General features: G+C 38.9%; 1 protein-coding gene across 2 annotated transcripts in view; it reads right to left on the bottom strand.

The window, feature by feature from the left end:
• Nucleotides 1–25,445, bottom strand: part of Mtmr1 (myotubularin related protein 1) — a 66,187-nt gene that overhangs the window by 24,819 nt on the left and 15,923 nt on the right. For both annotated transcript variants that reach the window (XM_038316147.1, XM_038316148.1), the window contains 7 exons: nt 21,169–21,244; nt 12,593–12,687; nt 12,141–12,248; nt 8,638–8,739; nt 8,342–8,425; nt 7,629–7,778; nt 6,625–6,813 (listed from right to left, as the gene is read on the bottom strand). In XM_038316147.1, the coding sequence (XP_038172075.1) occupies nt 6,625–6,813; nt 7,629–7,778; nt 8,342–8,425; nt 8,638–8,739; nt 12,141–12,248; nt 12,593–12,687; nt 21,169–21,244 (804 nt within the window). The remainder of the gene's footprint in view (nt 1–6,624; nt 6,814–7,628; nt 7,779–8,341; nt 8,426–8,637; nt 8,740–12,140; nt 12,249–12,592; nt 12,688–21,168; nt 21,245–25,445) is intronic.

Genomic DNA, 25,445 nt, shown 5'->3' with positions numbered 1-25,445 from the left:
ATAGGGATAAACAATTTAAATGTTCATAAACAGAGAGTTAAGCAAATAGAATGTTGTCTCTCTATACAATGGTATATTATTCATTCATAAAGAGGAATGCTGTACAGATGCTATAAAATGGATTAATTTTTTTAAAAATTACAACCAATTGGCCTATTAGTTCAGGCATCTTATTAACTCTTATAACTTACATCAGCCCATAATTCTTGTCTGTTTTAGCCATGTGGCTTGTTACCTTTTTCAGCAAGGCAGTCACATCTTGCTTGCTCTGTGTCTGGCTTTCTCTCTCTCTGGGTGACAATGGCAGACTGAAACTTCCCTCTTCCTAGAATTCTTGTTGCCCTGCCTCTACTTCCTGCCTAGCTACTGGCCAATTAGCGTTTATTTAAAATACAAATGACAGGGTACAGACCATTGTCCCACAGCACTTCCCCCCTTTTTAAAACAAGAATTCTAAATCAAATCTCTAATTGCTTAGCTTTTCTACTGACCACTATCCAATAACAACTTGTAACCAACATTCTAAACAAAGGCAAACATCCATAATCCAAAATGGATAAATTTTTTAAAATGAGCGAAAGAAGACAGACAGAAAGGAGTACTTAAATGTATAATTCAATTTTTGAGGGGGAGGTTTTTGAGACAGAGTTTCTCTGTAGCTTTGGGGCCTGTCCTGGAACTAGCTCTTGTAGACCAGGCTGGCCTCGAACTCACAGAGATCCGTCTGCCTCTGCCTCCCGAGTTCTGGGATTAAAGGCGTGCACATCCACTGCCAGAAGTATTATTTCATTTTTATGAAGTGTCCAATTCTGGGGAATCTATACAGAGAAAAGCATATTCATTGATGCCAGAAGTTGGAGGTTGGAAAAGAGGAATAGGTACAGAGTTTCCATTTGGGGTGATGGATTCAGATAGTAGTGCTACTTTTACAGTACTGTGACTATACTGGAAGTCACTGAAGTATATTATGTGTAACACAAAGACAAGCTATTAATTTAGTCTGCAACCAGCTATCCAGTATACAAATGTCCTGCCCTATCTTAGTACTGGGGCAATAATGAATAAGCTGAGACTCTGGTCTTTTAGGCTCTTCAAATCTGGTGTGATAGGCATGGGAGAACAGAATCGAGGGCAGCACTAGGCTGAGGGTCCTCTGCTCTAAGATAGTTCAGGAGGTGGCAGGTACCTGGACAGCCAAAAGCAAAAAAGGCACAAATCAGAGAGTACAGAAAAGAATACCTAAGACAAATAGGGTGCAGATCTGGGCAAGAACTTGGCTTCCTGAAATGAAGGTAGGTTATGCATAGAGAGTACCAAAAACAGTGGTAAGAATGATGAATGATGAAGTCAGAGAGCATGTAGGGACTGGATGACATGAGTGAAGAGGACCAGACAGTAGAGGAATGGGGTTATGCTGGGAAGGGCCTAGGAGGGTGAGACACTCTGCAGGTAGATTAAGCACAGAGATGCAATCATTTGGCTGAAGGAAGTAAGGCATAGATAAACATCTGATTTGAGATAAGAGGAAGCACACAGTGATGACCTGGAATAGTGGGAGTAGATATGGGGAGTGATACCTATGATTCTCTGCTGGGCTGCCTGAGAGATGGTGGCATCATTTACTGAGAGTCTATTGGTGAAAGAACATATTCTATGGGGAAGACTATTTGCTTCTGAGTACAGTGAGGACCAAATGACTCTGAGAAAATTCAGCTGGGATACAAAAGGTCTGGAACTGAGAAGAAATGTGAACTGTGAATATCAATGTAGAACATTTGGCATATGGATGGGTGACAAGGGAAGACAGAAGCATGCTGCATGGTGTTCCAGGACAATGTGTAATGTAAGGACAGAAGAGTAGGTCAGAAGCACGAGAAAGATCAGAATTTAAGGAAAACAATAAAGAGCAGGGTGAAGGGGAGAGAAGAAGAGCAGAAGGGAGAGAATACAAAGAAGAGAGAAGCCGGGCGGTGGTGGCGCACGCCTTTAATCCCAGCACTCGGGAGGCAGAGGCAGGCGGATCTCTGAGTTTGAGGCCAGCCTGGTCTACAAGAGCTAGATCCAGGACAGGCTCTAGAAACTACAGGGAAACCCTGTCTCGAAAAACCAAAAAAAAAAAAAAAAACAAAGAAGAGAGAAGAGAGGAGATAAGGGAGACATTACAAAGGAGAGGGAAGAAGAGAGTGGAAAGGGTGGAAGAGGAGAGGGAAAGGGGCAGGGAGAATAGGAAGGAGTAAAGTCCTTGGGCAGGCAGGAGAGGCCAGGGAAGGAACATTGAGGCCCATGGAGAAGGCCCCCTCTTCTACTGAAACAGGAGGCAGGAAGGGGAGATAATTCCTGTCTGATAGAGCTTGTCCTCTATGAATAAGTAGTCAGATGTTGAAGGCTGGGCAAGAGAATGCACTTGAATAGCCATAAATGGGTTGAGATGGCTTTTGTGGAGAATGGAGAGCTGGTCAGAGAAATGTAGAGGATCACCCAGCAGCACTGAGGGCCCAACTAAAACTTGAGCATACATGAATCCAGAGTGGTTCTGATCTATGTATTATGAGCCCCCTTTTTCCCCTGAAAACATTCAGAAGCTCAGGATGTGAGCTTGAGAAAGGCACACAGGAGAACTGAAATGGACTGCAATGCAGTGATGGTTTTACTGGGCACCTACGTTTTGCAAAGTTGTGAGCTAGGCAGAGAAGTCAGCCCCTGGGACCAGTAGCCAGTGGGGAGGAAGCTCTGTGAGGTGATTAGCTGGAATCTCAAGGCTATATAGCACGTCAACACAGAGGCTGCATGTATACAATAAGAACTGGAATGAGCCTGGGAAATATAAAGTCAATTTATTGTCTACAAGCTGATTATAACAATGCATAGAAGACAGTCTCATTAATTAAACTAGGGTTATAGACATAACCTTATAAAAGAACACTGTATATCAATTCTATAACAGAATACTGGGATAAGCCACCTGGGGGTCTCAATACATAAAGGAAAGGCAGTGAGAAAGGAAGTCCACTGATACCTTGGAAAGAGCAGGGTGTGAGGTTTAGAGAGTTCTGAAAAACAAAAATTTGTTGGACAGGCCTGTATCTATCAGGGCCAGACAGGGTTCTTGAGAGAAGCCAGTGATATGGAAAAACATTACCTATCTGCAATTTGAGCAGTGGAGGTGGGACCACTGCTGTGCATGTTGAGAAAAAAAGGCCATATATACCTTGGGAAGCCACTCATGTTCTTACTTTCAGGATCTGAGAAAGTGCCAGCCTAAATAAAGTACAGGGAATTGGCTAGCTATGTGAATATGGCTAGATTCTGTGCTGACCTTGGGGTGTGCTTCAGAAACTGAAAGAATTATCATCCAGGAGATGTGGTGAGAGAGAAAGGAAAGGACTCAAGTCCATGGAATGTGCAGAACTTCGTTCTTAGATCAGTCTATATAGCATGGTGACTATTGACAATGGCAACATATTGTATATGTCCAAACTGCTTGGAGCAAATTTGAAGTTTCTTCATCTTAAAAGAAAGTTTGTGAGGTTATGCATATGTTTGTTACCTTAATTTAGCAACTACAATACTTCAAAACACGCACACCACAAACACATACAACCTTTGCCAAGTAAAAGTATTATAAATATTTGTTATTTTGAAAGTAATAAAATAATTAAAAAGAAGATAATTGATATGTCTTTGTGTGTCTCTCTTCTCTATATAGTTTTCCTATATTCTGAAATTCCTTGGAATTGTACAGTGGTAACAAGCAGGATTCAGAGAGGTAGACAATAATCCTCCAGTCCTGGGAGAGAAAGGCAACTCTGATGAAGGATGCCTTTGTACAATAAGCTGAGAAGTGACTCTCATTGAAGACACAATAAACTTCTTCCAACTGTGAATGCAACCTTATTTGAAAAACAAAATAGGTCCTTGAAAATGTGATTAAAGACCATAAGCTGCCAGGATAATCCTGGATTCCGTCAAGTGGGCCCTGAAGGTCACTACAATATCCTTAGAAGAAAGAAGAGGAAGAAACAAAGAAGCACACAAAGTAGGAGAAGGCCAAGTGAAGATGAGGTAGTAGATTGCAGGGTGTGGTTACAGCTCAGGAGTGCTGACTTGGCCATGAGACACTGAAGGAGGTAAGAAGTAGACTCTCTCTTGGAACCTTTAGAAGGGTAACAATTTTATGAGATTTTTGGACTTGTAATAAGGCAGCCTCAGCCCCATTCTTCTCCTATCTTATTAACCAACACCATAACTTAGGCTTCAAGTCAGAATCCTGGGTGGCATCTATGATCACAGGAGTGGTCAACTCAGTAGTAGCTTCATGTATGGAGTACTAGGGGCATACCCACCACCATGCAGAAGCATTCACAGGTATCGTTTTCTCTTATTTCTAATACTCCCACAAGTGTTGGCACAAGACACTGGTATCTTTCATCTGTGGAGCAAACCCCAGGAGTATCCAAGTACAAGCCAAAGGTCTCATTCTGCCAAACTCTCTTAAGCGCATTTGCTCTTAAGGTTTTGTGACTGCAGAGACAGCCAAGTAGAGATGTCAAACATGGGGATTTGGTCTAACCTCAGGAGGGTTCAGAGCTGGAGACACTGCCATGTACAACTCAGCACAGAGACATTGTTTAAAATCCTGACTCGAGTAGATGACCTTGGGAGATTGTTATAGAACAAAATAGGAAATCACAAACCAAGTTCAAGTAACTTTACCATGTGAAGTTGGGAAAAGGAAGAGAAACCAATAAAGGAGAGCAAGACCAAGTTGTATATTGAGAAGAACATGGGGGTTGGGATGAGACATTTATGAAACCATGAAAGCCAAGAGAATGGAGTGATCCATCTAAGGTCATTAATGATGACAACAACTTGAATGCTGCCTCAGTGACCACTGCTGTGAGATAATGCTCTTGTACCCTATAAAGATTTGTCACTAGTATTGGTTTAATAAAACAATGATTGGCCAGTAGCCAGGCAGGAAGTATAGGCAGGGCAACCAGACTAGGAGAATTCTGGGAAGAGGAAAGCAAAGATGCAGTTACCAGCCAGATGCAGAAGAAACAAGATGAGAATGCCTAACTGAGGAAAGGTTCCAAGCCACGTGGCTAAACACAGAAGAATTATGGGTTACTTTAAGTTAAAAGAGCTAGTTAATAATAAGCCTGAGCTATTAGGCCAAATAATTTGTAATTAAATAAGCCTTTGTATGTTTCTTTGGGACTAAATGGCTGCAGAACCAGGTGGAACAGAAACTTCCCTCTACAGACAATGACTCTAGAGTAGAAGGTTGACCTTTTGGCAGCTGCAGTTAATTAATGATGGAATACATATTAGTGAAAGATAAGGAAGAAGCAGACAAGAGAAAGCTGGAAACACAAGCACACAGGTCAGATGATAATGGTGCCGCTAGCCATCATAAAAACCATGTTCCATCACATTGTTGAACAGGTATTCAAACTGTTTATGATGTTCTGCACAACTTTCTGACTATATAAAGCCAGCTCAAGTGTCATCTACTTTGTAAAGTCCTAGCTAAGTTTATGGCAGGTGTAGCCATTTCACTTTCCCCTCCCAAGCAAACAAAGCTTACTTGTCCTATTTATAGCACCTCAAACTGTCTGCCTTTGTTATTTCCCCCAGCACATTGCCCCTACTGGGTGCTCATTAGATGTGTTACCCAAGTGTCACATTACAAGTGTCACATTATGGATGAGCCAGGCGGTGGTGGCGCATGCCTTTAATCCCAGAACTCGGGAGGCAGAGGCAGGAGAATCTCTGTGAGTTCGAGACCAGCCTGGTCTACAAGAGCTAGCTCCAGGACAGGCTCAAAAGCTACAGAGAAACCCTGTCTCAAAAAACAAAACAAACAAAACAAAACAAAACAAATATGAATGCGATGGTAATGGACTGTCAGTTTTCTAATATTTGAAATTTTACTTGAGAAGAAGGTAAAATCTTCTGACTACTGAAGGCATGTCTTCCAGTAGACTATTGGAAAACCATCCATGGGGAAGAGAAATTACTCAAATCAAAACATTTCTCTATGTGGATAATAGGTACCACCAGGATCTTGATCTTCAAATTTTCATGCACATAAATGACTCAAGCCTCTTTAGCTCATGTAGAACAAAAAGGAACCACATGCCTGTAGCACATCTCACACATGTGAGTACTGCTTTATGTCACTTACGGAAATTTATATATTTGTAGTTTCATGTAGCTGAGTCTATTCTAAATAAATATATGCATAAATGTGTAAAATAATATGTAAAATATGAAGAGATAGGAATTGGTTAAATAACCAATAAATTTATTAGAGGGGCTTCCAAGGTGCATGTGGTTGTTTTACGAAAACACATACTGATTTATGCAGTTCTCTTTCAAGGCTTTAATTGAGTTATCAGACAAAACCATGGAGAAATAATGAAAACAATAAGATTTCAGCCAATGTAGGATGCTGGATATAGTCCACAGAGTATTAAAGAGGGAGTGACAGTCACAGACTACATTAAAAGACTCAAAGTTCACATAATAAGAAATTCAATAGCCTGTTCTAATACCATGAAGACTTACAGAAAGTACATAAAAGAACAAATTTTCTACAAGGCTATACTGAACATGTACCTTGTTGGTATCAGCAACGCTGTTTTGTCGGGCATCAAAGATGATGAGTTTATGTGACTGTGCGTTAGCATCCATTATTGTCTGTAGGTATTTTTCATCTTCTTTGCAGCGTTTATCATTGGGTCCCACCAGTGGCTGGCTGCAACGTGTAATTGTTGCCTGACTTTCTGGGTGAATCCATGATAACACCTAATGTTTTTAAAGCAACAAATAAAAAATATCTGCTGATAGATATCATTAATAAGTTAATATAATTAATTGGTAAGAAAAGTATAATCTCTCCCAAAGAGTTTTCTCACAGCTCTGAGTAGGTAAGCTAATCCTAACACAGTAGTGGTCAAAATACTTAAAATGTGTTAGTCATACTAAAAGACCAACTATATTAACTAGACACTCTATAAAAAACCTTTCTGCCTTTGAAATTCTATCATTTTAAGTGAAATAAAAGTTAAGTCAAACTATTACTAAAATCTAGTCCCATTTCTATTTGACTGGCTAGTTTCATATTTTTTCTAATATAAAAAAACACTCTATCTCTACAATAACATAAATAGCAGTGTGAGGTGTCTCATATTAAAAAACTCTATAACTCTGCCACCAGATCTCTCATTTTCCTGCTGTGGTCAAGTGATACAAGATTACTCTGATGTAATCTCTAGGCATGATTGTTTTAGTACCATGCAGCTAGCTACATCAATGCACGCAGCAGGAAGAAAGAATGGATTTTCTCCAGAGTGAATGGTGGAACCAAGAGGTAAACTGTAGTGCAACAGCATGGTCATTCTTGTTACTCTCTATTATTTTTGGCTATATCTGGAGTGCAAAATTTAAGGTACCTTTGCATTTAGAAATAGGACATATACAGCAAATGAGTGCTCATGTAATAAGGTATTTCTTAAGAATCAAAGATACAGTCGGGTTTACAAGCTAAGTTTTTACTTTCCATTTTGTTATTAGATACAATGCAGTGTCTTTATATCTAAATAGCAATGCCTATTACTTACAGGGACTCTGCCTTTTGCTCGAAAGGCTGCCACTTTTGAAAGGTCATCATCTTTTACACTAGTTGGCACAACAATGATGGCAGGGTAGGTATCGCAGAATTCATAATTACTGTTTATTTTGGATATTTTCCAACTCTCATTTGGCAAGCCCTGTAGGGTGTTAGAGAAGGAAGAAGGGGAAATACTCACCTCTACTTTGCAAACAAACAAACAAAGTATGAATCACATCTCTTTCCTATTTTAAATGAAAATTCATTTGTAACTTTTTCAATGTTATTTAACTAATAATGCCTCCAATAAAATTTAATAGCAGTTTGGATCCTTATTCATCAGTTCTTTATGAGATATGTAATAAAAACATCTAGAAGCAGATAGCTTGGTAATAGAGCACTTGCCTACTACGTGCACAATCCTGGAAGGGAGCGTGGGGAAGGAAAAGGAAAGATGGCAAGTAAGAAGATAGATAGTAAGGTAGAAAAGACATGCAGGAAAACAGCAGCAAGGCAGGCAGGCAAGGTGAAAGGAAGGAGGAAGAAAAGTGAGGAAGGAAGAAGGAAGGAAGGATGGGTTCTTAAAATTCTGAGTTTCAAACCTTTGTCCACACATTCTACTAATCCCTCTGGAAAATGATGGCTAAACACCAATGAAGTCAAAGATATGTCATAGGAAGAGAGGGCACCCAGGGAATCGAGAACCAACGTGGCATACTCTACCTGTCTCTTATATTCAGATACTGGATCATAAACTTTCCAGCCATTAACTGGAAACTTTTCTTTATAGTTGAATGCAAATAGCACCTGTATATAAAACCCATAAAATATATGTGAGCATTTGTGTTAGAACTCCTATGTTACTCTGCAAATTTTAAAGTAACAAATTGGAAGCTTTTCTTAATTATTACACAGAAGAGAATGAATCCAAATATTTGAATGTAGTTGCAACATAGAAACGAGATAAAGGCAACTTCTAAAGGAATGCATGCAGGAAAGGTTTACTTTGTTGTACTTGCCTGCCCATTAGAAAGAGGAAAAGCATGCTTGTTGAGGTTTTCAAATATCCCAAGTTTTCGTTGTTCCTCCTGCTTATATGCAAGTCTCAGGTTTCTCATATCCTAGTAAACAATGAGTACCTGTTAGCTAGATACCCTGTCATATATACATAAAAATGTTTATTTATCCCTCATTTTGTACTATATAGTTCTCCAACTCACAGAAGACAAGTTAACAAAAATATTTCCAATGAGATTTGAAAAATTAAGGAAACTGGAATGAAGAGGATGTTATTGTGTATGCTTGTGTTTGCGTGCGTGTGTGTGTGTATGTATGTATGTATGTATGTATGTATTATGTGGGGGTGTCAACAGAATAATTAAGAATAATGCTGAAGTGTAGCTCTTCACAGTTGATGGCTTCTGGCAGAGGTGGGGTGGGGAAGACTAAGTTTTCTTCAAGGGATTGGCCACTGGGAATTTGACCATGCTCCAATGAGTAGTTGTGCAACACAAACCGAACTTGGTGTGGGTTTTTGGTGGGAGAGGAAACAAGAATGGGAGAGTGGAACTGGGAGGAATGGAAAGTAGGTATTATTAGGGTGCATTGTACAACATTCCCAAATAATAAAAATATTATGTCATGTATTATGTTATGTATTATGTTAAAAGAATTAAAAAAGAATAATGTTTACACACAAAACAAGTACCACCACACTCTGTGTACTTTCTGGCCAAAAATATGCCATGGAATGTATTGTTCAGGTTAAGCTGATGAAAGAGCCAACTACATAATTTACTACTTCATCCATGAAAAAGAAATGTTGCAGATTCTTCTCCCTATGTACTCACAGAAAGTAGTCTCTACTATGTGGAGACTATAGCTCTCAGCAATGTCCTTGTAGCAATATAATGTTGTTTCTTAAGACACTTATGAATGCTTTCCTTTCTCCCAGTGTTCTCCCCGATGGCCAAATGCCCCATCACAAGTTATCAGGAACCAGTGCATCAAGCCTAAGCTCTTAATGTATGATTTCTTCCAATGTAAGCGTTTTAAGCATAGCCTCTCAACCTTTTAAAATCTATGTTCAAACAGTATCATTCTTCTTTAACATAAAAAGAAATTTGAAAATATAATGACAAACAAAAAAATAGTATCTTGGGAAGTAAAGTTATTGTGATACTTATATAACAGCAAAAGAATGGCAATAACCCAAATGTCTGTCAGTAGAGGCTGTATCTGAATAATGTACAAGACAGCTAAAGACCTGCTAAAAAGAAGCTGCAGCTCTATATGCACCAGTATGAAGAAATTCCAAGATTACATAGCCACAGGGAAAGAAAGGTACAGAGCAATGTATATACATACTATCGTTGTCCTTTTCTTTTTTATTTCCTTTCCTTTCCTTTCCTTTCCTTTCCTTTCCTTTTCTTGTCTCTTCTTTTCTTTTTAGACAAGGTATCACTAGGCAACCTTGGCTTGCCTGGAGCTTGCTATGTAGACCATGCCAGCCATGAATTCACAGAGATCTGCCTGCCTCTGCCCCTCCTGAGTGTGGATACTAAAGGTATATGCCACCATGTAGCTTATTGTTTCTTTTAAAGAAATGTTTCCACGTACAAGGTATCTGTGCAGTGTTATATTAGGCATTAGTAAGTATGTCTGCAGAGTGTGGTAGACTGGGAAAGAAAGACTTGATGTTTTACTATATACAGCTTTTGTACTTTTGAATTATGAATCAACTTTAAAAAATAAAACTCAGGCTACAGATACGACTATGTTCTTCCAGATGTATCCATGTTCAATTCCCAGCACCCACATCGCAGCTCACAACCTTCTGTGGCTCCATTTGCAGGGGATCTGATCTGATGCCCTCTTCTGGCCTCCACAGGTACCAGGCAGATATTCATGCAGTCAAAACACTTACACATATAAAACATAATAAAATAAGCCATGTGTGGTGGTACATGCCTTTAATCCAAAGCACTCAGGTAGGCAGAACTCTGTCTACATAGTGAGCACCAGGACTTCCAAGGCTACATAGAGAAAACTGACTGTGAAAACAAACAAATGAACAAATAAACAAAAAACTAACAACAAAAATAAAACCCCATACCTTGTGAGGTTCTCAGGCATAAGTTAGGAGCCTGGACTTTGTAATTCCAGGCTATGAAGCATTTAAACCAGCTGTCAGTAAATGCCCATGCCAGCCATAAAAATACTTTAGTGAAACAGCCACAGGACATGGGTCAAAGTAGCATCGCTTCCTGACATGACTGTTTTTCAAGTCACTCTGGCTGTGCATACACCCTGGTAACTCACTTGCTGTTTAGAAATGCTCAGAGGGAAGGAAAAGCATTTTAATCCCTGCAAGAGTGTATGCAACAAGTGTGGCATGTAGATTAGTGGTAGAGTATGTGCTTAGAATGTGAGAAGCCTTGGGCTCTCCTATCCAGGAAAGGAGTGAGAAGAGAAAGGATTGAGATTTATTGACTTTGGTGTGTGTGAGCAATTAGGCATGCAACAAATCTGAAGATCAATATTGACATCAATTACAAGTTTAGAAGTGGTCTTGACAATTCAGCAGGCAGGATACATCTCCTGGTACATTACGGTAGCTTTTAGTAGACTGTGTTATAGGAATAAAGTCATCAGGCATAAAACCTACTCATTTGAGGTCTTTTTTTAGTGGCCATCATTAAAGTTTTCCCACACATTCCTATCTAACATTTTGAAGAAAGTGAAAAGGAAAAAAACCGAGGACAGTTCAAGGCAGAAAGTAACAAAATAGCCAAGAATCTTTAATCACTAGAGTTCTAGAACAGACTGATGGTCTTTGACCATCGACTATGTTGAAAAGTACTTCTAAAACAGGAAACTGTGAAAGGGGGTATTGGATTCTGCTTTCTGTTTGGTTTCTCTGAGATGTGACAAATGGTGCCAGCACTTGTGTTGCAGGTTAATTAGAAACATTTCGGGGGCTGGAGAGATGGCTCAGAGGTTAAGAGCATTGCCTGCTCTTCCAAAGGTCCTGAGTTCAACTCCCAGCAACCACATGGTGGCTCACAACAATCTGTAATGGGGTCTGGTGCCCTCTTCTGGCCTGCAGAAATACATACAGACAAAATATTGGGCTGGAGAGATGGCTCAGAGGTTAAGAGCATTGCCTGCTCTTCCAAAGGTCCTGAGTTCAATTCCCAGCAACCACACTGTGGCTCACAACCATCTGTAATAGGGTCTGGTGCCCTCTTCTGGCCTGGAGGTATACACACAGACAAAATATTATATACATAATAAATACATAAATAAATAAATATTAAAAAAGAAACATTTCAACTTTCAGAAAGGATTGTTTTGATATGTTATACAGTGGTTTGCATTCTTTGATATAAGACTTGAAGGAATCATTGCTCTGAAAACAGTACAAATTGTTCCTATGTTCCAGAGACCATAAGGGGCATGAGTCAGAAAAAGTTCCAAGTGGACCGTCCCATGCCAGTGTTTACTTGTGTCTGCGGCCTACCTTGCACACGATCTCTATACCACAAGAATTATCCCCATGGCTCTGGGCGCCAATCTTCTCAACTCTGCTGATCACTCCAAGGGGAACATCAAGGATGAAATGTGGGTCCTAGGTTTAAAAATTAAACATCTATCAAAGTCAGAAAACAGAGTTTTCATGTTTTAAGTTGCTCCATAGTTATAACATATGATTATTTACTTTGAAATGTAGTTATCATTGCCCCAGATAAGAAGCTGACATCTGAGAGATAGTATTCCTCAGGAGGTCTAAACCCAGACTACAGTGACACTTCTCCTTCAAATCTAAGCACAAATTTAACAATTTTGATTGACACCCCAACGTAATTCAAACTCATTGTTGTGTAGTGTCCCTGTGATGGGAAGTCAGGGGACTATTTACTTTCTTTTACTGTTCACAAGATTTGAAAACCAAAGCATGCTTTAAAATCTTACCCTTTCTACGTTTTTGAAGTACATTTTAAAATCCGTCACTGTCAGGGTCCCACTCACTGCTCCCATAAATGGGCAGATATACATGACATCTTTCACTAAAAGAAGAAAATCAAAGTAGCAATGATTCTTATTGTCTTGTATTTCAATAACTTCCAGTATGAGCTTCCAAATTTCTATGCACAATCCAGTCTTGTAGGAATTTAAAACTTTAAGGTGTAGTGATGGAAGCGGCGGGCCACGTCCCGCCACCCGGCTAGCTTTACACCTGAAATAATTACACGGAAACTGTATTCATTTAAACAATGCCTGGCCCATTAGTTTCAGCCTCTTATTGGCTAATTCTCACATCTTGCTTAACTCATTTATATTAATGTGTGTAGCACCACGAGGTGGTAGCTTACCAGGAGAGATCTTAACCTGCATCTGTCTCGGAAAGGAGAGGCATGGCGACTGCCTGACTCTGCTTTCTTTCTCCCACAATTCTCTTCTGTCTACTCCGCCTACCTAATTTTCTGTCCTATTAAAGGGCCAAGGCAGTTTCTTTATTAACCAATAAAAGTAACACATAGACAGATGACCCTCCTCCATTATTAAGGAATTATATCAGTTATTATATAATGGCATAAACAGTCTTCTGATACAGTTAAACTGTATTACTACTTATAGTATGTTTATTTTGTTCTTTTTTCAGGTAGTTAATATTTTCCCTGCTTAAAAGTTGATAATGCTCAAAATATTAATTATCCTCTGAAGTCACTGGGCTCTCATTCTATAAACTGCTGCAACCTAGAACTAGTAAAAGCTAAACAGTAAAGGCTAAACTGTTTTGCAGCTGAAGAAAACTTGCACACTATGAATGAAGTAGAGAAAGACTTCTTTCATAAGCTGAGAGTATAGCTCACTGCCTGAGGCCGTAGTATGGTTACCTGCTAGGAGGGCTTGCTTAAAATTCCTTATCAGCCAGGCATGGTAGTGTACACCTTTAATCTTAACCAGTAGTTGTAGATGCAGGAGGATCTCTGTGACTTTAAGCCATCCTGATCTACATAGTGAGTTCTAGGACAGACTCTATCTCAAAAACAAAATTTCTGTATCAAAGTTAACTTTCTGCTTCTTATCAATCAAATATGCACAGTATATTTAATTCCTGTGAGAGTTAAAAGGCTAATCTCTATCATAAAGATTGTGCATATTTATGGCTTTGCCACAGTGCCAATCCACTGCAATGTTGGAGTGACCAGAACATACATAGCTACAGACATAATTCACAACAGTAGGATGATTCAGCCAGCTGTCAAAGAACTATCCTTATTTTTTCCATAATTTAATAAGTTCTGAATGTTTTCTGTTGCTGGGATCTGGGTTTAATATAATTAGACAAAGTCCCTGTTCACAGACACCTGGGGACATGTGAGATTTGACACAGAGAAATCACCATTATACTAGAGCATTAAAAATGCTAACATAATGGCGTGGATGCACAGTGATGGACTTCAATTAAGAAGCACCTTCACTCATCAGAGAAGCAGATAGGGGAGGAAAGAAAAGGGAGGGAGAAGAGTGGTAAGTTGTTAGAAGTTTTTTAGTATGGATGCATCAGAGGGAGCAGTAAGGGTGGAAACTCATGAAACTAGCCAGATAGGTTAGCAGGGAAATGTACTAGTAAATGTATCTGTTGAATGTCAAGCCATCATTAGTATGTTATCCTTAAAAGAGAAAAATAAAAGCAAAACCCTGTGGGTTTATAGCATATGTACAAGTACAATGGATGCTAACAATAGCAAAGACTGGAAGGACACATGAGAGTATACACTTATACAGTCCTTACCCTACACATAAACGTAAAAAACTTTGAAAGATGTGATACTGATAGCACACACAGTCAGTCTCAGCATTTGGGAAGCAGATACAGGTGGATTTCTGTTTGTTCAAGGCAAGACTTGGTCATAATAGAAAGTTGTAAGCCAACCACGACTACATAGTGAGACTGTCTCCAACACAGAAGTATAAAATGACTTGAAAATGTAACATGTAAATCATATAAGCATATAAAATAACAGAAAGAACTGCAGCAACTATACAGACAGAGGAGATAAAATGCATTCTGAGAAAGTACTCAATTAACAAGGACAGAGCTCAGTTGATGGAGGAAGGTCATCTGTCTACTTTCATTGGTTAATAAAGAAACTGCCTTGGCCCTTTGATAGGACAGAAAATTAGGTAGGCGGAGTAAACAGAACAGGATGCTGGGTAGAAGAGTCAGGCAGACGCTTCAGGCAGTTGCCATGCCTCTCCTCTCTGAGACAGACGCAGGTTAAGATCCCTCCTGGTAAGCTACCCCTCATGGTGCTACACAGATTACTAAATATGGGTTAAAGCAAGATGTGAGAATTAGCCAATAAGAGGCTGAAACTAATGGGCCAGGCAGTGTTTAAGAGAATACAGTTTCCATGTAATTGTTTTGGGTAAATCTAGCCAGGTGGCGGGAAGCGGCCCTCGGCCATTCCATTCTACACTCAGTGGCAGGGTGCTTGCCTGACAAGCATTTAGGCTCCCAGTTCAGTCCTCAGAACTGTAATAAAGAAAAAAAAAAGAAAACAAAAAGTATTCAGTTAAATCAAAACATGACCAAAAGGCAAAGAAGACACCAAGAACTAAATGAGACAAAAGAAAACAAATAATATGATAAATTTAAATTTAATTGTATTTATAATATATTAATGAGCCCAACATCACAAATTTGAGGCACAGAATGTCAGATCATGGGCAAAACAAGATTTTTAGCTGTGCATGGCTCAAAAGAAACCTACTTTACATAAAAATGAATGAATAAAGAAAATATGGTATATACATACAATGGAATAGTATTTAACATAAAGAAGATGGAAACCATATTTACAGGAAAATAAATGCAAATCCAAAGTGCAATAATAAACCAGTTTCAGAAACACAAATACTGCATACTTCCTATCATACACAGATCCTAAATTTTAATGTGTGTGTGTGTGTACTCAAGTGTGTGCATGTGCATATCTATGGATACAGACCATGAAACTAGATGGGAAAATAAAAGGGTGGAAACAAGTATTGGTGGTTGAGAGAGGTTAAAGAGGGCAAGAATGGATGTGACATAAAAGCAGAATGGGGCCTATTCTGGGTAGCAAAGGAACCAACAGGAGTGGGTGGGACTGGAGAATGTAGAACAGCATGGGGAAAAGGATCAATAACAACAAGGCATGGGGCTATTGGTAGGATGATTACTTAACCTGGATAAATCCCTAGATTTGATCTCTATTACTGTATAAAACAGGTGTTGTGGAGTTCTGTAATCCAGAACTCAAGAGGTTGAGGTAGAAGGATCAGGAGTTCAAGGAGTTCAATGTGAATTAAGAAAAAGCCGAAATATCTACAATAATATAAAACAATGAATTTTTTGGAGCAAAGAGTATTACCAGGAATAAAGAAGGTAATTATCTACTAATCACAGGGTCAATTCATAAGAAGGATATAATAATTATAAACATTTATGTACCTAGAACTGTAAAACAGAGAAAAGTGGTTGATCTGCAACAAGACACAGATATCCACAATAAAGGAGGGAAATGCAGGCTGAGTAAAGACACAGAGGATCAAATTATACCAACAAATTCAACCTAATTGGCATCTATAGTACACTCCAATAAATAACAGCATAATACATGTTCTTTTCTGATGTAGGAGTGTTTCTATCTATCTGCTGTTTTATTGGTTAATTAATAAAGAAACTGCTTGGCCTGATAGGTTAGAACATAGGTGGGTGGAGTAGACAGAACAGGATGCTGGGAGTGAGGCAGATGCTTCAGGCAATTGCCCTACCTCTCCTCTCTGGGACAGTCGCCATGAAGCCAGCCACCAGGTCAGACATGCTGAATCTTTCCCGGTAAGACACCACTTCGTGGTGCTACACAGATTATTAGAAATGGGTTAATCAAGATGTGAGAATTAGACAATAAGAGGTTGGAACTAATGGGCCAGGCAGTGTTTAAATGAATACAGTTTGTGTGTTGTTATTTCTGGGGCTAAGCTAGCTATGCAGGAGCTGGGTGGGATGAAAAGCAGGCCCGCTCCTCATCACTACATTTTCAATAGTGTATAGAACACTCAAAAGATCATATTGGGGCCATAATACTTATATTCAAAACATAATACTTATGTTTCCTAAACACAAACAGACTAAACTTAGAAATCAACACCAGAAGAGGGTTTGATAAATTCATAAATATACAGAAATTAATCAACACTATTCATTTTGCTATTGTTGGTGGTGTTTTTTGTTGGTTTTTCAGATATGGTATTATCTAGCACATGTTGACCTTGGATGAACTTGGACTTCTAATCCTTCTGCTTCTACTCCCAAATGCTGGGATAAACAACATACTCAAGTAATCCAAGGGTCAAAGAAAAAATCAAAAGCATTTAGATGTCATGAAAATGAAAACACAAAATCGTAATTCATAAGGTGGTAGAAAATAGCAATTAGAGTAATATCCAAACAACCAAGCTAGAAGAGAGCAAACCTCTCAAATCATTGACAGCAGTTGTCCACTTAAGCAAAGAGGGGAAGAAGAGAGAATGGAACATGAAGGAAGCAGATGATAGGAAGCAATAAATGAAATAGAAAACAAACAATAATGAAATGAAAACATAATTCTTTGAGAATTACCAACACAATTAGTAAACCTTACATCCAGATTTCTCAGGGAGGAAGCAGAGCATGTATATTACAGGTTTAAGGGCCATATCACCATCAACTGTATAGATACTAAGAAAGTGTGATAAGTAACATTTTTCACAATGATTTCACAACTACCTTTAAATGGGAGAATTTTGAAAGTATGTAAACTACCAATACTTTCTCAGAAAAAAATGCTTAGATAAATTATCCAACAGCTACTGAAGATATTTCATTAAGTAATTACGATCTTTCCATGAAGAAAAGTCAGATTCCAGGTGGTTTCATGAGTAAACTACAAAATTGTAAGCAAGAAATAAATTTAAAAAAAAATCTGAGAGAGAATAAGTCCCAATTCACTCTATGTAGTTAGCATTACTGATGCCAAAAGCTGACAAAGCCATTACAGGAAAACTTAAGGTCACTGTCTGTCATAAATACAGGTGCAACATCCCTCAGTGCAATTCTAATCTATCAAACCTTGATGGGGGAGGGTCATCTGTCTATGTGTTACTTTCATTGGTTAATAAAGAAACTGCTTTGGCTTTTTGATAGGGCAGAATTTACATAGGTGGAGTAGACTGAACAGAATGCTGGGAGAAGGAAAGCAGAATCAGGCAGTCGCCATGGCTCTCCTCTCTGAGACGGACGTAGGTTAGACTCATCCTGGTAAGCCACAGCCTCATGGTGCTACACAGATTTAATGGAAATGGGTTAATCAAGATCTGAGAGTTAGCCAATATGAGGCTAGAAATAATTGGCCAGGCAGTCTTTAAATGAATACAGTTTCTGTGTAATTATTTCCGGGGCTAAGCTAGCTGTGAGGGAGCCGGGAGGGATGAAAAGCAGGTCTGCTCACATCATCACTACAAAACCTAACAATATAGAGGAAGATAATGCATGAAAGAAAGTAGAGTTTATCCTGGGACTGTGTTGACCAAGCATTCAGAATGAATTGATGTAATCTGCCATATTACAGGTTAAAGAAAAAGAACACTGTATTAATTGATACCAAAAACATGCATTTCACAAAATTCAGTTACTGACTACAACTGTTACTAAAGTAAGAACAGAAAAAAATTTCTCTGATATGATAAAGGACAATAGCCACCTACATTCAACATCATATTTAATGAAAATGTGAACATTTTCCCAACATAAGGAATAAGAACATCTACTCTCATCCCTTCTCTTTAATTTCATACTGAAGGTTTTATACAAGAGAAAGAAAGCAAAAGCATTCAGACAAGAGAGGAAGAACGAGAACACTCCTACATTGCTAGATGTATACTAATACCAATTCATAAGTTAAATTGCCTGTTCTATCCCTTAGACATTTATCCAAGAGAAAGAGAATATGTGTATAAAGGCTTAAGAATGTTCATAACAACTTTATTTATAATACAAAAACAGCAGAAACAACCCAAATAGCCACCAACACATGAATGAATCCTTAAATGAAGCAGTATTCAGCAATAAAAAGGAATGATTGTTAACTGATGTCATAATGTAGTTGAATATCAAAACAAGTATTTGAAAGAAGTTAAGGAAAAAAAACCCTACAATTTCACTTCTGGAAAGTACTTAAAAATACAAACCACAAATAATGCTGCACTTCAATGGAAGAATGGATGAAGAAAGTGTGGAATATATACATATTAGAGTACTACTCAGTGGTAAAAAACAATGACATCTTGAATTTTGCATGCAAATGGATGGAAATAGAAAACACTATCCTGAGTGAGGTAACCCAGACCCAAAAAGATGAACATGGGATGTACTCACTCATAATTGGTTTCTAGCCATAAATAAACGACATTGAGCCTATAATTCGTGATCCTAGAGAAGCTAAATAAGAAGGTGAACCCAAAGAAAAACATAGTTATCCTCCTAGATATTGGAAGTAGACAAGATTGCCGGGCAAAAATTGGGAACTTGGGGGTGGGGTGGGATTGGGGTAAGGAGAGATGGGGAGAGAAAAGTGAGAAGGGGAGGATGGGGAGAGCTTGGGGGAATGGGATGGTTGGGATAAAGAAAGGGCGGATATGGGAGCAGGGAAGTATATATCTTAATTAGTGGAGCCATTTTAGGGTTGGCAAGAGACTTGACTCTAGAGGGGTTCCCAGGTGTCCAGGGAGATGTCCGCAGCTAGTTCCTTGGGCAGCTGAGGAGAGGGAGCCTGAAATGGCCCGATCCTATAGCCGTACTGATGAATAACTTGCATATCACCATAGAACCTTCATCTGGTGATGGATGGAGATAGAGAAAGAGCCCCACATTGGGGCACTGGACTGAGCTCCCAAGGTCCAAATGAAGAGCAGAAGGAGAGAGAACATGAGCAAGGAAGTCAGGACAGCGAGGGATGCACCCACCCACTGAGATGGTGGGGCTGATCTAATGGGAGCTCACCAAAGGCCAGCTGGACTGGGACTGAAAAGGCATGGGATAAAACCGGACTCCCTGAACATGGTGGACAATGAGGGCTGCTGAGAAGCCAAGGACAATGGCACTGGGTTTTGATCCTACTGCATGTACTGGCTTTGGGGGGGGGGGGGCTAGCCTGTTTGGATGCTCACCTTCCTAGACCTGGATGGAGTGGGGAGGACCTTGGACTTCCCACAGGGCAGGGAACCCTTACTGCTCTTCAGACTGGCGAGGGAGGGGGAGGGGAATAGGGGAGGAGGAGGTAAATGGGAGGCCGGGAGGAGGTGGAAATTTTTAATAAAAGAATAATAATAATAAAAAATACAAACCACAGTTTAAGGGCATAGAGGAATGGACAGGAGAAGAGATGGAAAGGGATGACATGAGAAAACTACTGGGGTGGATATGTTCATTACCATAAGAATGACAATGGCTTCCCAAGCGTATGCTATGTCAAAACTCACCCTGCTCTAAAATACTACTCAATAGGGAGTATTTTACTTTACAATGACCTACTTTAATACTTTGCCTCCAGGAACATATTTTATTTAATAGTGGGGTTAATTTACTTACCCTTTGCAAGCCACTAGAGGAATTTAAAGCACACTTACAAAGCTTAAGGATGTGCAGCTGTTCCTAACATGTACCTGTAAGATATTTCCAATAACTGGGAGAGGCACAGGGCTATGTGAGAACCTCCACCTCCCAAAGCTGCATTTCCAGAGTAAAAAGGAGACACAAAGAGGAGAGAATGAGGCTCTGGTAAGACAGCCCAACCATTCAAATGGTCCTAATATGAGATGACTATATTGAGACTGAACACCCATGCTGGGAGAGAGCCATGAAGCAAATAGCCCAGCAAAGTTGACTATCCAACCCAGCAAACTGGGATGAAAAACTTATACGCAGACGCCCCTCCTACATACCATCTCTTGAGATGCATGGCATTTTATCATGGGAGGTATGGTAACCCTCATGCCATTACTTTATATGCCAGTATGGCAGTACATGCTATTTTCTTCCGGTAAAATTATATTTTCGATAATCACAGAAGTCAACAAAAATTATTTGCAAAGTTCTCCAAATTGTTACTAAGATACGCTATTGCGGTCATTTACCGATCAATTAGTTTATGGTGAAATAGTCCATCAAAGCAGCAAGGCAGCATTACACTGAGTAACTAATCAGCTCTCATTTCATGATGAACAGGCAGGCTTCTGTTCTTTTGGAAACCCTCAGCTGCCACTTAGCCTGGATCCTCTATATTATTCCATCTCTTAAGGTCAGGATGATGCTAATAAGAAAGAATGGATCTAATTCCTTAATCGCTTTCTCCTTAATTAATCAGTCTAGCTGATCTCCAACATAAACATCACCTATGCTTTCAAAGTACCACTTCATTTTATAAATTTCTATAACAAATGGTATACATTAAACTTACCAATGGCCTTAATTGATTCTCCTGGAAAAAGTGGAGCTTCTTCCATCTGTGCCAGTTTATTTCCATCCCGTAAAGCCTGGCAAGAAACCAAACAGGAATAAATCTAACTTTCCATCTGTAGATCTAGGAGAATGCTGGTATTCTGGGATCTCTTGATAAAGCTACAGAAGCATGCAAAAATGTAAGCCCCCTCCCCCTTAAACATTTTAAAAGCTCAGCACTACAGGACGTCATGCTGCATATTCTAGCAAATTGTTACAACATATTTACAATTAACAGTTAGAAAGCATTAATACAGAAATGGCTTGACGGGACAGATAGACTGTAATCAGCACACAGATAGGTATTGTAAGGTGCCATTGAATTTGAAAATAAGGTCAGAAAAAATGTTATCTTCTAAGCATGAAAGTAATACAAATAAAAACACTAGAGGTGAGGTACTTAGCCAAAGTAGAAATGACAGAGCCTACGAAATAGTTTGGGAAACCCTGAGGCAGAATTAAAATGACCAGAGAATGATCTCAGAATAGTGCACAACTAAGAAAAGCCCTAGACTTTGACACTGAGGCCCAGCTACATGCAAACATGTACATGTATGTGTGTGCATGTGTATGTAAGTGTGTGTGTACATGTGAGTGTGTGTGTATGCATGTGTGAGTGTACAACAGGGAGCATAAAGAATGGGAATGCCATTGTTTGTTCACTCTGGGCTATGAGATTACATTGGCAGATGAGAATACAAGTTGAACATCTGTAATGTGAATATTCCAAATAGTAAATGCTCCAAAATATGAAACCTTTTGAGAGCCAATATAATGCATAAGTGGAAAATTCCACACCTGACCTTATATGAAAGGTGGCAATCAAAACACATATACTAAAAAGTATTGTATAAATTTTCCTTCAGTCTATGTGTGTAAGGTGTAGAAGACACAAAATTTGTGTTTATTCTTGGGTCTCATTCAATACTCCAAAATACGAAAAATTCCAAAATCTGAAACACTTGTCCTAAACATTTGAAATAAAGAATACTCAACCTGTATTGCAATGTATATTGTGGAGCAGGGTTGTTTACCACACGTTTCCCAAAGCCAATTCATTTTATAATTAATTTCACACTCCCCATGGAAACTGTTAACGAGTTACTAGGTTCATTGGCTACAGTTATGCTAAAAGAAGTATGGCGGGGCAGTTCATGCCTATATTTCTACTATGAGGCTAACATTGTGATTTGGGAGCCACCTTCTTGTAAGCTTCATTGTATGGTGCCAGATAACTCATAGGGGAGCAGAAAATGGAGTTCCTGAACTCCAAAGCTAGGACAGGATCCTAAACTTGGGGCCTATTCTAAAGTACTGCCACTCTGCGAGTTACTACCAAGGAAAACAGTCATTTTCTCCTTGGCATGTCTGAAACGATGTGAAATGAATAAGGATAAGGTGATCCAAACCACAGCAACTACAAAGCTATTATTTCATAGAACATTAATTTCCCAGGAGATGTAAATAGTTATTTATAAAAAAAAAAAACAGGGAAATGCTATGTTAGATAAAACAAATACGGCTTTTGGAAAAAGTGAGCTAGGTTTTAGTGTGTTAATGCACACCAGATCAGCAAGAGGGCGCTAGAGTACAACACATGCCTCATACCTCCTCAATCAGGGAGTACTTTTTCAGGAATACCTGTTAACACTTGGGAGGGCATTAACATGCATCAGAAAACAGGGAGGGCAATGCTGATCAAGGATATGGTATGTACGTCTCTTCCACCCAGAGGACAGAAGATTATATGGTCCATCCCTTCCTTATCAAAAAGTGTAGTGTTAAAATCATATATACATTAGGGTTCATCGTTACAACCAAACAATGTATTCAACTTGAATTTGTAGTATAGATTAAGACATTTTTCATCAGAAAATTTCTGTAAAATTTTGATTTTATAGTGACAGAGATGAAACTTAGGATAGATACTGTATATGCTAAGCAGGTATTCTATCACTAAATCACACCCCCATCTGAATATTACTTTTAAGACTTTCATATAAACTTGACTCTCTTTTTCCAATTAATGTCTAACTTAATCATTTTATTATTCTTGTTTTGGTCCCTGGTAGCAAATCCAAGGCCTTAATTGTGCTTTACCACTGAGCTCTGCCCTCAGCCCCATTTATACATTTCTTTTTATTTACATCTGATTTGGGAATACGCCTTTTATATAACAAAGCATAAACCAATATGCATACTTTTAAACATTTGGTTTTATACACATTTAAATACCAACAATCTTAATAGAAGTCTTAATCTGAGGCCTGCTTTAATTTACTATCTGAACTACTGACTAATTTTATGGCATAATTACTAAGTAAGAAAGCTACTTTAATCAATGTTGGAGTTGTAAACTACTACAAGCATTACATTGTTAGAGCTTACTTTAATGGGCAAATATTATACGATAAAACGGAGATTCTATAACTTATATTTAAAAATAACTAAGGATAAATTATTTTGGAATCTATTTATGAAAGCAAGCTTCTCTAATCACTAGAATCTGGGGGAGATTTGGGAAGAGAAGACACCTGTTCAGCTTTAGAGCAAGCCACATCAAACATTTAAGTCTTCAAGCTTGAGCTAGTCAATGAAACCCTGCCAGAATGCACAAGGCTCTCAAGATAAACAGTACAGAACAACTGGTTCTCTTCTTGTCCCATATTAATAGTCAAATATGACTGGAAGCATCTGTGCATTTTTATGAGGCATGAATATGTTGGTGAACACAGTGAGATAAAACTTTCACTAAGTATGGGACATGTTTTTAAACGATGAAAAAGCATCTATTAGAATAACACAAAAAAGGCCCCAATGCTTCATATTCTTCCATAAGAGAAAGGAATACATTCAGCTTTACACAGGAAGTCAAGAAACAATAGAAGACTCATTTTTGGTGAATATAGTAGATTCCCTTTATGAAGCTGTGTTAGGAGATAGGACTCACATTTGTGCTATATTATGCTTTTACTGCAACTATCAGGTTGCACAGGACATGATTTGACCCTTGATTTATCCAACCTATGTATAGCACAACTGAAAGATGAAATAATTTGATCTCATAAACACACCCATTGCTATTGGTGCCTCTATTTTCAATGTTGCTCAGCTATGAGCTCATCTCAACTTTGGTGATTTGATCTTGAATGTCTAGCTGAGATCTACAACCTCTCCTGACTTTATTGCTGAGGGTTCTAATCCACCCAGAAAACTCTGGCCACTGTTTTTCATAATGTGACTCTAAACTTCTAGATGAACAGTTTATGTAGCAGCTGCATGCCTAAAGAAGTGATTTTATAGTTGAGTCGCAAAAGATGCTTCTGGAGTCAATGCAGGAGGGTTCTGGGCAGGTGATGGAGGACAAAAGTAAGGCTGAGCACTTGGGGCTTGCCAGGCATCCACAGCCCTGCTCTTCTACAGATTCTCCTATTCAGTTTCTATATCAGTAGCAGGAAAAGCACTACTGCTTCATGAATCTGGAGACATCTGGAAGTATGAAGGAAACAGCAGGATTCTGTATTCTGATTAATAAAAACAAAATACATATGCTCATTCCAAAAGTACAAAATACCTGGTGCTGTGTTAGGCACGAATCATGTAACTTTAAACTTTACGTGTATGGATGTTTTGCCTACATGTATGCATATGTGAATCGCATGGCCAGAAGAGGGCATTGGATGACCTAGAACTGGAGCTATAGACACTAGTAAGCTGCCAAGTGAGTGCTGGGAATTGGAAAAGCAGCCAGCACTTTTAACCTCAAGCCCAACTATGCAACTTTGAATAACAAAAAGTCTACACCTTTATAAAGAACCTGTGGCATTTGTGTTTACTCCTCTAGCTCCTTGCTAAAAGCTCTTCATACTCTCACACTGGCAGAGGTCAAGGTCATGTAACCCTATCTTGGGGAGCCAAGAAGTGTGAATAAGGCAACTTCTAGTTTACAAAATGTTGGATAAACCAATTTTTGCAAATAATGTCATAATGGAATCTACAAAATATAGACAGGAGAGCACTATTATAGTGGTAAAAGCAACTGGAAAGCTTTGCATATTGCCTAGATATCTAGTATGAAATGGCTTCTAGATGCACGGTCTGTAGCTACAAACAGATGAACATGGAGAACTTGCCACCTGATCAGCTTCAGCTTCAGAAGGGTAGCCATTGTGTTCTTCCTCTATCTCCTGCACAGCACCAGGTGCATGGACAAGAAGAAGCAGAGAAGAGAAAGAG

This window comes from Arvicola amphibius, chromosome X (assembly GCF_903992535.2).
Source record: "Arvicola amphibius chromosome X, mArvAmp1.2, whole genome shotgun sequence".
NCBI classification, from domain to species: Eukaryota; Metazoa; Chordata; class Mammalia; order Rodentia; family Cricetidae; genus Arvicola; species Arvicola amphibius.
Note: the sequence above shows the minus strand (reverse complement) of the source record. Positions and strands in the feature narration are given on the sequence as shown.